The sequence below is a fragment of the Pistacia vera genome, unplaced genomic scaffold, assembly GCF_008641045.1.
Source record: "Pistacia vera cultivar Batoury unplaced genomic scaffold, PisVer_v2 Contig276, whole genome shotgun sequence".
Classification (NCBI taxonomy): domain Eukaryota; kingdom Viridiplantae; phylum Streptophyta; class Magnoliopsida; order Sapindales; family Anacardiaceae; genus Pistacia; species Pistacia vera.
This window is the reverse complement of record NW_022196086.1, coordinates 1,056,343-1,069,120: the sequence shown is the minus strand read 5'-3', so window position 1 is coordinate 1,069,120 and position 12,778 is coordinate 1,056,343. Positions and strand designations below refer to the sequence as shown.

Here is a 12,778-nt window from a genome sequence, read left to right as displayed (position 1 = left end):
CACTCTTCCCTTCTGTTATCACTCAAATTTTTCCAATGACTGTGNTCAGACATTTGAACACATTTCTTAAACAGTTGTTAAGACGGAAGATAACAAGGAGAGGAAAGCCTAAATAAAATAGCATGTACATGAACAGAAACCCCATGGCCTTCTATTCTTCTTAGCATTATTAAGATAGGCAATTAATGTCAGCATATTGCCAGTAACATGTTACAATTCCTATTTCCTACCAACAAAATGAAGCTACAATTTTGACATTACAGTTTAAACCAGTCTCAAACATGCAAATAAATCATGCGGCAATAAGCATCGGGTATTCACTAAATTCTAAATGGATCAATTTCTAGGTATAAAGTTTTTGCAAATCATATTATTTTAATTTAAAGTAGAAAATTTATAATACCTTCAATTCACCTACTCATTAGGCAAACCTCAGCGAAGCCAGAGAAACGGATGGTAGGCATAAAGTAAATCGTTAAGTTATGAAAGAAATGTAATTAATGGTTAATTGCCACATTGAAACAAGCAAAATCTTAAAACTTAATCAGATTCGATATTTCCAAGAGATGAACACATAACCAATGTTCTGAAACCTGACCCAGCGTGTCAGTGTGTCACCTGGCTAAGGGGCTAGGTCCAGGGTTGACCAGTAGGACTGGTTAAACCGAGAATCTCCCAGTGATCCAACAAGTTTGAAATGTTGCAAACACACCCCTAAAAAAGACTTATTAGTCCCTACAGGTTTTAATTCTAGCAAATACACCCCTATATTTTGTTTGGATTTTTTTTTTTTCGGCCGAATTCTGACTGATTTCGATGGCTAAAATTCAATCTGACACCACCACCTCAACCACCGTCCTCCACTCCACAAAATCCATCTAACCCCAAAATTTATTACCCCCCCCCCCCCCCCTTTCCCTTTTCTAGCTGTGACTAGCGCATACCACCATGATGGGGTTGATTTTTTCGAACAAATTTCGACTGATTTCAACGTCCAAAATTTAATCCGACACCTCCACTTGAACCATCAATCTTCACTCCACAAAATCCCTCTAACCCCAAAATTTGATAGCCCCCCCATTCGCCAGCCATGGCTCGTGTATACCACTGTGATGGGTTGAATTTTTCAACCAAATTCCGACTGATTTCAACGTCCAAAATTTAATCTGACACCTCCACCTAAACCATTAGCCTCCCCTCTACAAAATCCCTCTAACCCCGACACTTGGTCACGCTCTATTCGTTGGCCGTGACTTGCGTATTAGGTTGATTTTTCCGACCAAATTCCGTCTCATTCCAACGTCCAAAATTCAATCCGACATCACCCCTTGAACCACCGGCCTCAACTCTACAAAATCCCTCTAACCTCGGCACTTGGTAGTCCCTAATTCGTCAACGGTCAAGTTAGGGATTTTGTGAACAGTTGAAAATGGTAACCCAGACCGGAGAGGGCACTGGTCATTGGTCGAATTGATCAGTTCAACCAATCGGTCTAGTCTGGTTTTCAGAACACTGCACATAACATCCTTAATATGATAGCTAAAAGTCATCATCCACTCAAAGTATAACGAAATTTAATACCAAAACTGGATTCAATTATTTTCAAACTTAAGACTTCTATATGAAAGCCAATAAAACTATGCACTTTGCTCTCTCCCAAGATCAAAGTCCACTTGTACCCCAAACAACTAATTGAGAATTTGAGATCAGAGTGATTCTAACGCTAAGATAGTTATAGGAGGGAAGCAAACGATGATTAATCGAAGAAAATGACCTTTGATGGTTAATCAATTGTAAAGATGTGATTTGTATAAATGGACAACTATCTCCATAAAACATGAACTTTCAAATCTTTTGGCTTATTGCAGATTCACCCCAGAAAGAACTCACCAAGGAGAAGGCAAATAGGAGAATTATTCAATGTAAAGACCATTATGAGTGCTTCACTAAAGAAAAGAAGCAAATAACGTTAACTATACAAAGCCATTTTACCAACGAGCAAAGTATAGAAATTGAAGATAAACTCAACTATGAAGTACAAGTGCTTATAATATAGATTTATTCTACATTAAGGGATGCAATCGAAACAGAAAGTTAACTCTCAGTCAACATACGAAAACAGCGATACACTAATTCCTTAATGATCCATAGCACTTGAGAGCAGAATTTCAATTTTTGCCTCCTGATATGTGAATATCAGAAATCAACAAACATATTGTCATAGGATTGAAAATAACAGAGAAACAATTCCAAAACCAGGGTTTAATTTGTAGCAAAAAAATACTAACAAAGATTTGATAGCTCTAGCACTATAGGATGCATTAACGTAGCTTGTTCAACGGTTATAAGACCTAAAAAGTACCGAGACTACTTTTTTTATTAATTTCTTTTAGACATAATGGAAAAGTTTATCCATGTTTTTCCACACACAGTTGCAGTCAAAAAGTCTCTTTCTGATATTGCTCAAAGGGAACATCAGAGAATTCACCAATAAATGATGGTAGTAAGAAAAGAGGCTTACACAAGAGAAAGTTCTTGATTTTAAATTCATCTCTGTTTCATTCCCTTGAGCTGAAATGACAGGTTATCCAGAGACTAAGATCACCATCATTCCGTGTTTCACATTTTCACCACTACAAATTTAACATTCAAGGGAATAACTATTCCACTATATAAAAAGGCTTTTAAGAACCCAACATCTTATCCGTTTTCTCACATGGCCAACAAGAACAGTTTGCTTCCTCACATTATCTAGAACTATTAGAATATTAGGAGAAATCTTTTCTCTGTTGTTCATAGTCCAGAAATATAGATTTCATATGAACCATTTCAACAACGCCAGTGGTTTAAGGAAAAAACAAACTATGGGAACAAGGAACCATGAGATAAAGTCCATGTGTTATATCATCAAGCAGTGACAGATCTAATATAAAGGAAAATAAATGCAATCTTAATCTATTTAATATCAGCCTCTCATCAGATACTAAACATAGATAAGGATTTAAAAGAATTCAACGCCCACCATACACATATGACTTGGTTCTTATTTCTTGTAAGGAAAATGGATAAGATGAGTGTATATGCATATGTTGAGGCACTTTCGACAGACATCCAAAATGTTAGTGGCAATTAAGAAATTGCAAAAAACGCAGCCAATAAATGATAAGAGAAAACTCTAAACAAGCTCTACACTCTACTATGTCCTCACATAAGTAGCTCCTGAAGATAAGACTTTAAAAAGCCACCATAAAAGAACTCCCACAATATTTCTAGTTATCCTATCCACAAAAAAATCAACAAAATCCATTGAAATTGAGAAGTCCAAAACATTAAGATTGCAAGCCTCAAGTTCACCATCTCTTTCAAGGACCATGACACTAATGAATAGACTTTTTTTTTTTTTTTTTTGACATTATCAAACCAAAATCTACAATGTATAAACTGAAGTATAGTTAAATTAAAGATGAGTTGTGAGTTGCAAACAAGTAAGCATGCAAGAAAATAGCATTAATCAGCAAAATAAGGGACAATAAATACTAAGCTTTTCCATTTCCTATTGCACAACATGTGAAAGATTATCGATTTATAAGAAAACAATGATGATTTAAAACCAGCAAAGTAAAAAAAAAAATCACCCACATTACCAAATCCCCATTGTGACATACTTAACCAAAGCAAAAACCGAAACAATTGGCCACGGAAATTAACAACTTCTCCTTCATCATCTATCACTTTTGTTCATAATTCGGACAATCCCTCGCAAAATGCCCTTCCTCCCCACAATTATAACACCCTGCTCCTCCGCCTCCGCCTCCTCCTCTTCCACTGCCGCGGCCTCCGCCATATCCCCAACCTCCACCACCTCCACCACCGCCGCTATAGCAATCCCTGGCTAAATGCCCCGTTCTTCCACAATTATAACATGCGCCGCCGCCACCGAAGCGACCTCCTCTCCCACCTCTACCATAGCCACCTCCTCTGCCCCTTCCAACGAAAAATCCTCCGCCTCTCCCGCCGCGATTTCCTGGACGGTGGGATCTGGGGACGGGCTCCACGTCAATGGCTTTCGAACGGCCATCCTCTCCAAAGTCAACGGCGAATTCAACGGGTTGGCCTTCGGAGAGAGTCCTGAAACCCTCGGATCGGATTGAGGTTTGGTGGACGAAGAGGTCTTCGCCCCCTTCGTCTGGAGCTATAAATCCGAAGCCTTTCTGGGCACTGAACCATTTTACTGTACCGGTGGATCTCTGAGTCTCAGCCATTGACCTTTGAGGTTCTAGAAGACGAGTTCTGCTCTATTTGTAGAACGTTCTAGAAGGTCCAGTATAAGGTCTGTCAATGGCTGAGTGTGAGTGTAGGTAGTGACTACTGACTAATGAGATAATAGGATCCAATTGTGTCAGTAGGGGGCGAGGTTCGTTTTGAGTCGGTTGGGCGGGGACCACATGAGTATGAGATCCGACCGTGGAGTGGTGGTTATTGGAAATGTTCGATTGTATCGTACGGTTCAGATATTTTGTTGCTTTATCCGCTTTGCTCTTTGACTTTTTTATTGGATGCTATGATAACTGTAGCTAACTACGTGGCGGGTTTATCCATTTGTACAAGATAGGAGTAAACAACATATTCCCACCTAAGGTTTGACCACATCCTAATGATACCCCTAGTTACATTTATTCCAATTCTCACCCTTAAAAAAACATTGTTAGCGATTTTTAGGGTATAAAGAGTGTAATTACCATAATGTCCTTAAAGCCTAAATTAATAAATTACATTTTAACTCCTAAATTCGTACAAATAGAAACTTATCATTTTATTTTTAAATTATCTCAATAACACCCTCGGTCACTACACACTCTCACAGTTTGTGCTCGATCTCGGCTGTTTTTGATGGCGCCAAACCCCTTGGTCACCTCTATTACCTTCCTCATAGGCCACCGTCCAAAACCCCTTTGGTTCCCAACTCATTGGCCCCTCCAATCGCCAGCGTCGTTAGGCTTAGGGTTTCGCCGTTCTTTGCCGGATTCCGACGGCAAAAATCCAATTAGATACCACCTACAACCAGTGTCTCCAACTCTATAAAACCCCTATGTCCCCAACAATCATTTAGTCACCGTTTGCTAGCCGAGAGTTCATGTTCATCAGCCTTTTTTTGGTGAAGTGGTGGACAATAAACGGTGAGTTGCCGTGGCAGGGAAGGTTAGAGTTTTTTTTTGGGGGAGGATGCGAGGAGTCAAATGGTGGTGATGGTTGGGGTTTCCACCATTTAAAATAGTCGAAAACCAACAAAAACCAGTCGCATGTCGCAACTGTCGTGGCCGGCTATCAGCGAGCGATGAGGGGTAAGGTTTTGTAGAGGGGAGGATGGAGGTTCAAATGGTGATGACAATGGTGACTTTGGGTGGAAGAATCACCAGAAAAAGGGTGAAAAACATCGGGGACATCGTCTACTAACGTGCGCCGAATGACTGTTAGAGCCTAGAGACAGCGATCTACTAATGTGCGCTGTCCATGCAAAATGACCAATTTACCCTTTACCATTACATTAAACACTTTTTCGTCACTTTAAGAGTGGAAATCTATAATAAATGTAACCAGGGATACTAACTTGGGATTTCGTCAAACTTTGGGTGGAATGTGTTGTTTACACGTTGTTTAACTGTAAAATATCTTTTCTTTTTCATTTTTTCTTATTTATTACACGAATTTTATTATTTTATCTATAAGATAAATTAAGTTTTAAAAACTGTTTAACTAAATGGTAAGTTCAGGGATTTTAATCAATTTCTCTCCAAGTTTCAAGGGATTTGTTAGAAACTGCCATTATTAATATGTTTAATACTATTGTTTATATTAACTTATATAATATAATTTAAAAATAATAAATTGTGATTTGAAATTATTGATTTTTTCTTAATTATTTAGCTAATGTATTAAGGAAATTGTAAAGTACATGTTTTTTTTTTTTTTTTTTTGCTTTTTTTTTTTTTTTTTTTTTGAGTTTTTGAGTTGGTTAATGATTTTTTCACTTTATCTATACAATATCACAATTTCATGTAATACACTATCTTACAATCACATTTAATAATATAAAAACAATTAATATCTTGCATATCAAGAGTTTGTAGTGGATGAGATTATTAGCTTCTCCTAAATTTCATCCATTATGATTTTTCTAAACTGTCACATAATCTAATTGTACAGACAATGCTAGATTCAGGAGTTTAATGTGAAAGTCGATTGTTATATTTTATATTGACCAAGGTAGATGATACTAAGGGGGCGTTTGGTTCAAGGAATGTTGGATTATTGGAAAGTTAGATTACCTTGAAGATTATTGGGAATCTTTAGGAGAATGTGTTTGGTTAATTGGTGGATATGTTATATCAATATGTTTGGTTGGGAGGAATAAATTGGTAGGTGTTTTATTTAAATTACTTAATTGTCCTTTAATTAAATATTAGTTTTTAATATTGATTATTATTTGGAATATTATAAACCCCCTGTATTTAAAAACTTAGCAAAAACAACCCTATAATAAAAGTTTAAAAAATCAACAAAGAACCCCCACCAACCCAACCACTGCCGGTGCTAAAAACCACTGCAAGCCATTGGCAGCCGGCAACCTGACAGCGCACGGAAGGTAGGAAATAGCCTCCGTGCTCCGTATGGCCATTTTCAGCCTCCATGCGCCGTATGGCCATTTTCAGCCTTCCGTGCGCCATTCCGATGGCGACAGTGGTTGGCCGTACCGGTGGTTGCTGGCGGCAGGTGGGTGGGGGTGGTGGCTTGGGTGGCTGCAATTTGTTTTGAATTTAAGGGTGCTTTTGTCAAAAAAGTTAATTAATTGGGGTGAAATAGTAAAAGTCATATTTATGTAAATAAATTTAAAAATAAGGGCATTATTGTCCTAAAATTTTATTAATAAGGGATAGATTTGTAATAAAAAAAGATAACTCTGGTAATCTTATAATACCTAAGAAAATAGAGATAATCAGATTATCTCTAATATTACCAATAGTAACCACTATTGGTATTTGAATATTGTTGATATCTTATATTACTTGACAACCAAACATGATAATTAAGTAATATAAGATGACTTAATCCTAATAATCTCACATAACCCCCAACCAAACGCCCTCTAATGAGTATCATATATTTCAGGCCTGAAAAGGAGTCGTCAAGAAACTAATGGGCCTAGGAAAAAAAATGTTCTTCAAATTTATAATGAACGAAACTGGGTTCTTCTTAGAAAGAGACCAAACAATTCGTAGCATTGATCTCATTGGAAAAAGTAATGACCATGGTCCATGTTCTTAAAATTCATGGCTTAATAAGTTTTGCTGAAGTTATTATTAACAAGTTGCCGTTGATACACTATTAAGTAATAACCATAACTTTCAGGACAAGACCACCATATCTCTGCTCTCTCCACGTGTCCATATAAAGATATCCGCCATGTGATGCAATCCTTTGTACTCCTCCCTAGGCCAATCATGGACCTTGGCTTTACTGTTTAAATTTAATTGATTAGCTGGCATTAACTTGGCCTTCAAGTATGTAGAGAAAGGTGAATTGTCGTCCATGGAATGGAGCCAAGCCAGTTAAATGGAATCACATACGGAGTAATGGACATGAAATAAGAAGGTTCAGCTTCCATTATCCTCTCCAATATTCTCCATTTGCCATACATGTACCATCAAGAAAATAATATGCTTTCTCAATCTCAATCCTTAACCTTCCATATTGCATGTGACTATTACTAACTCAAACCTCTATTATTCCTCGTTACAATTTTTAGAATAAGTTTCTTCCATATTATTCCATTCTACAATTAAGAAGAAAGAAGTCAATATATATTTGGAATAATATTTCAAAGCAATCACAACCGCTAACAAAATATTTAATAAAATCTTATATATATATATATTAGGGATGAGCATAAAACCCGATCTCGCGGAGACCCGACCCGAATGGGGCAAAGTTTCCTGAATCATTCGGGATTTGGGCCAGGATCAAGCCCAAAATTAGTCCCAAAATTCAGGGACAGGCCAAGGCCATGATAGGTCTTGTCCCGCCCCGTCCCATGCCTGTTTTGTCTCTGCCCAGAAATCCCTGGCCTGGCCCATACCACACACACACACATATATATATATATATATTAAAAAATCAATCATATATTATATATACCTATATTAATTTTAATATTTGAAAATCATTCATATATTATAAAATAACAAATTATAATTGTGTAAGTATTTTATGAAACCATATACAAATAAGTAATAAATAAAACTAGATTAAATATAATAAATCATTATAAATATTTGTAATATATATATATATATATATATATATGTTAATGTATATATATTATACATTATACATAATATGTTAATGCTATGAAACAAAAGTTATACATTCGACATTATATGTACATTATACATTATATATGATATACATTCAACATTCAACATTATACATTATATATGGTATCTAAGTATAATGTATATAACATATATATATCATACATTATACATAATATGTTATTATCTATAATCATATGTTAATACATAATATATATGTTATATATGTGTAATACATTATTTGGTGTTTTGATTGATTATAATAAATCAATAAATCATTATAGATTTAATTTTTTTTGGATGATATATTATAATTTAGAGAAAATGTTAATAAGGACATAAAACCCCAAACGGCGAATTCCGAGTTTGGGGAACGGGTTTTATTCGGGGATTCCCCGAACGAGCTATGTGCCGGGATCGGGGAATCCCCTTGGGCTTTCGGGCCAGGGGCGGGTGGCCCGTGCCCATCCCTGATATATATATAATCATATTTTTTCTGCTTGAATACTATTTATTTGGAATACCCAGCATAAAAAATGATATGCCAAAATATCATATTGAAGACTATTTATTTGCCTTTTCTTCGGCTTGTCTTTTCTTCATCAATTATCAAAAAGTGTTCATATTCCAACACTCCTTCTTGAACCTTTTTAGTAATTCATCTTTTAAGCTTGTTCGTCATTCTCTTACTCCTCATTTCTTCTACAACTTCAGCCTACCACTCTTAATGTTGGCTTTTTCTTCTTCAGCCTACCACCTTTAATGTTGGTTTCTTCTCTCCACCCTTGGTTGAAGTCTCGATGACTTTCTCTCGTTGATCCTGTCATCGACATTCTTGCAGACCATTATTGTTTTGAAGACTATTTATGATCATATAATAAGTATCATACTTTAACTAATCTCTAGATGTGATCACTTGATGAGACTTGAACACAAAACCTCTAAATAACTTAAAGTCTTACTATCCAACTACAAGTCAAATGGTTTACATTGTGTTTTATTATCCAAATTGTTACCACTATGACATACTGCACAAGTCGTTTGTGCGTAAGTGTTACAAACGACCAATCGTTCTCTCCTGAAAATGTTTCTATTTATCGGCCATATACTTAGTGGTGCTTGAATGCCGGTGTTGACAGTCAAGATCAGGAAATCGTGGACGGCAAGGCAAGTTGTTAGGTCTTACAAGCGTGTATAATCCATAGGAATAATTTCGGAGATAAATAACAATAAAGTATGTTAAATATACCATCAGCTTCATTTAGTCAATTACGTGCAAAGTTCACATTATTTTCAAAGTAATTACTACAATTATTTTAAAATTTTCTCTTTATTCTCTCTTTCTTACCTACCATAGCAGTCGCCAACCGGCCTCCAATCATCTAAACAACATATCTGCCGCAATATCTCCAGTATTTGTAAGAGGTTTCTGGGTTTAGTCAAAGTTTTGTATGGTATTGTATTGATTTTATTTTCTTAGAATTATTAGATATATGTTTTTGAGAAGAGTAAGGAATAGAGAGAAAACGTACGTTGTGGCTGTTATTGCCTAATGAAAATAGTTATTGTTGCTGTATGCTGGCATGCTGCTGCTGGCGGCTCACATAACAAGTTCTTCGCCGGAATACGAAACCATAACTGTAGTCAGACGGCTTAGCCGTTAAAGAAGACGATTAAGAAAAAAGAAAAGGTAATCATGTGTCTTTCTCTTTCAGTCTAATTTTGACCCGGTTTTTTTTTTTTTTTTTTAAGTCGTTTTTAAAGTTTATTAAACTATTAAGAGAAAATGGAGAGAGTATTTTATCCTGATTTTAAAATAATTAATTGGTAGACTAATTATAATTTTATTTCACACGGCATTCTTACAATTTGGTTAATTAATTTGGTGCGAGTCTGAGTCAAACTCAGAGTCCACATACCAGGTGGAGCAACAAGTATCCAGAGTTTATATCCACTGCCCTCACCCTACTTTTAGTTTTCTTCTGCTTACTGCTTAGTATTGATTACGGACACGTGAAAACTGAAAACATAAAAGGCAGTTGGGCTGAGAGCCCGAAACGTCCTTAATTACCTTTGTGTTTTAAATTATTAGAAAACTGTTCTCCCTTTCAACATCATTAGGCCATCAAGGCAGAAAAGGCCCATTTTGGCCTCTTCTCAAATCTGGCTTTTAACCTTTGTGTCGCCCAACTCTTTCTTCTTCTCTTGCACTACACTAGTCATAAGGTTCATAAATCCTAGCCAACAGATCAACCGTTGTTTTTCTTTTCAGTTAAATCAAAAATATTTCTCACACTTTATTTTTAATTTTTTTCCTTTTTGTTTGTTACAGTTAAAAGTAAAACACGTTTATCTTTTCAAAAATAAATTTGATATTAAAAAGTAACATATAATCTTTTTTTATTTCACCATATCTGTAATCTCTCAACGTGTCAATACAAGGATCTCCCTCATTCAGGTGATGTGATCCTTGCTCTCCTCCCTAAGTGAATCAAGTCCCTCTCTATGGTATGGCAACGACGACATAGCTTTATTTAGAGGTAGCCAAATATGACTTGTCTTCCATCAATCCACTTTAAAAGGAATCGGAAACTGATGGACATAACATAATCTGGTTCATCTACCATACATGTATCCATCAAGAAAAGGACAGTTGGTGATACAAATTCTAGCGCCACCATCATATTGATTTCTTGACTGAATCGAGATGTAAGTTGAGCAGTTACAGATATGCATTAGATTTAAGTTTACCAAATAGACTTGGATCTTGTTTTTATTATTTTTCTCGTACATAGCTCCTCATGTATTTAAAAAAATGAAAAAAAATGTTAGAGATAGTGTAAAATGATAAGATATTATCCCTGCCAAAACTAATTCTTAAAGATTGTTCGTTGTTTTGGCGAGTCAAATCTTCACATGCCGACATGTGTCAGTCTTATTTCTCAACCTCTCTCATCTATTTATTGTAGAGAGTTGAAATCCGAGGGTTAAAAACGGCCATCGTCATAGTTCGGCTCACGCCAGTTCATAGAAAACACAAGAAAAACCAAATTCTTCTATCTCTTAAAGCCAAAGGCCGTCAAATTCAAGAGGCCGGAGTAGGCCTCAGATCCACTTTTCGCGTGAATGTCACCTGACTCCCATTACATGCACTACTCATCAATTTTTCAAAAGTTAGCCTCTCTTGTTTACGGATTCATTTTTGTTTATCTTTCAGTTCCGTCGACATTTGAACGAGAAACTTTCAGAAGACTTTTCGGTCGAGCCGGTATGATTATTCTCTCTCTTTTCCTGTAGTTTGGAAAGCTTGTAAAAGTTAGCTTTCTCTTGTGATTTGACTTTGCTTTGCTTTATTTTCGTAGCCAGCTTTTCTTGTTTGTTTGTTTGTCTGGGTTTTGACTGTTAGCTACTGTTTATTTGCAAGTTTCCGTTGAATAATTAACTTGCACGTTCAATTATTGATTATTTTAGTATAATAAGTAACTGGAAAAGTTTGCAGTTCAGATTCTTTGTTAACACGTTTGATTTTCTTTTTGAAGTTTTAGTTTACATCAAGTCAAATTCCAGTGGGCCTTGCCTTTGTTTTTATGTATATTGTATTATCTTCGGTTTGTGTTCCGTTTCTGTTCTTTTAGTGGAGGACACATCTTCAAACAGTGAAAACTATATTAAAAACTGCTTCTGAACGTATATTACTATCGATATTATAAATTACCTTTTGAAAGGCCATATATTAAATTTAATATTATCATTTTAGAATCTTAATTAGAGAAAATTTTGAAGATATAAAAGTAAAATAAAGTCGGTTTGTCTTACTCTTACCCAGACTTCTTCATTTTCTAATAGTTTACAAGATGCTGTTTGCTTCTTCACTGTCACCAACTCACCGTGTGGATGTACGAAGAACGGTTTTTCTCTTCTTATTTTGCATATTTGGCTCTCGTTTGGTTCGGTATTCTTATGTTTTTAATAATAGTATTTAAAAAAAATAAAATTAGGTTATCTTTTACGAAAAAAGTAATTATTAATATTTTGATAATTAAATAAAATAGAATTAGATTTTGAAAATATTAAAACAAATATATTTTTTGGTTTTTATCATAGAATAGTAGAATAGGATAGGATAATAATAGTGAACCAAATAGCCATATATTGCTGATTTATTTTGAACCAAAACTTGGTTTTTATGTTGTGGTCTGTTTAGTGTTTTAAAAATGATTTTATTATTCCATAATTTGACAATCATATCCTTGTGATCTGCTAGTGTTTAAAAGGTGGATTTATTATTTATCATTTTGAACCTAGAAATTTACTGCATTTTCAGCTTAAGTTTCTTTTACATTTTTCATAAAGTATCTTTTTGTTTTACTTTTCCGTTCTTTTTGCTTTTTGCTTTTTTTTTTTTTTTT

At 35.3% G+C, this 12,778-nt stretch overlaps 1 protein-coding gene across 1 annotated transcript; it reads right to left on the bottom strand.

Annotated features, from left to right (window-relative positions):
• Positions 1-3,524: 3,524 nt before the first annotated feature.
• On the bottom strand, positions 3,525-4,414 carry LOC116133816 (cold shock protein 2-like). The gene has a single exon (XM_031419498.1). The coding sequence runs from the start codon at positions 4,260-4,262 to the stop codon at positions 3,729-3,731; it is 534 nt and encodes a 177-aa protein (XP_031275358.1). The 5' UTR covers positions 4,263-4,414; the 3' UTR covers positions 3,525-3,728.
• Positions 4,415-12,778: the final 8,364 nt, after the last annotated feature.

Bases quoted from the DNA above. Each gene is read 5' to 3' on its own strand.
- LOC116133816 (XM_031419498.1), bottom strand. From the start codon at position 4,262: ATGGCTGAGACTCAGAGATCCACCGGTACAGTAAAATGGTTCAGTGCC.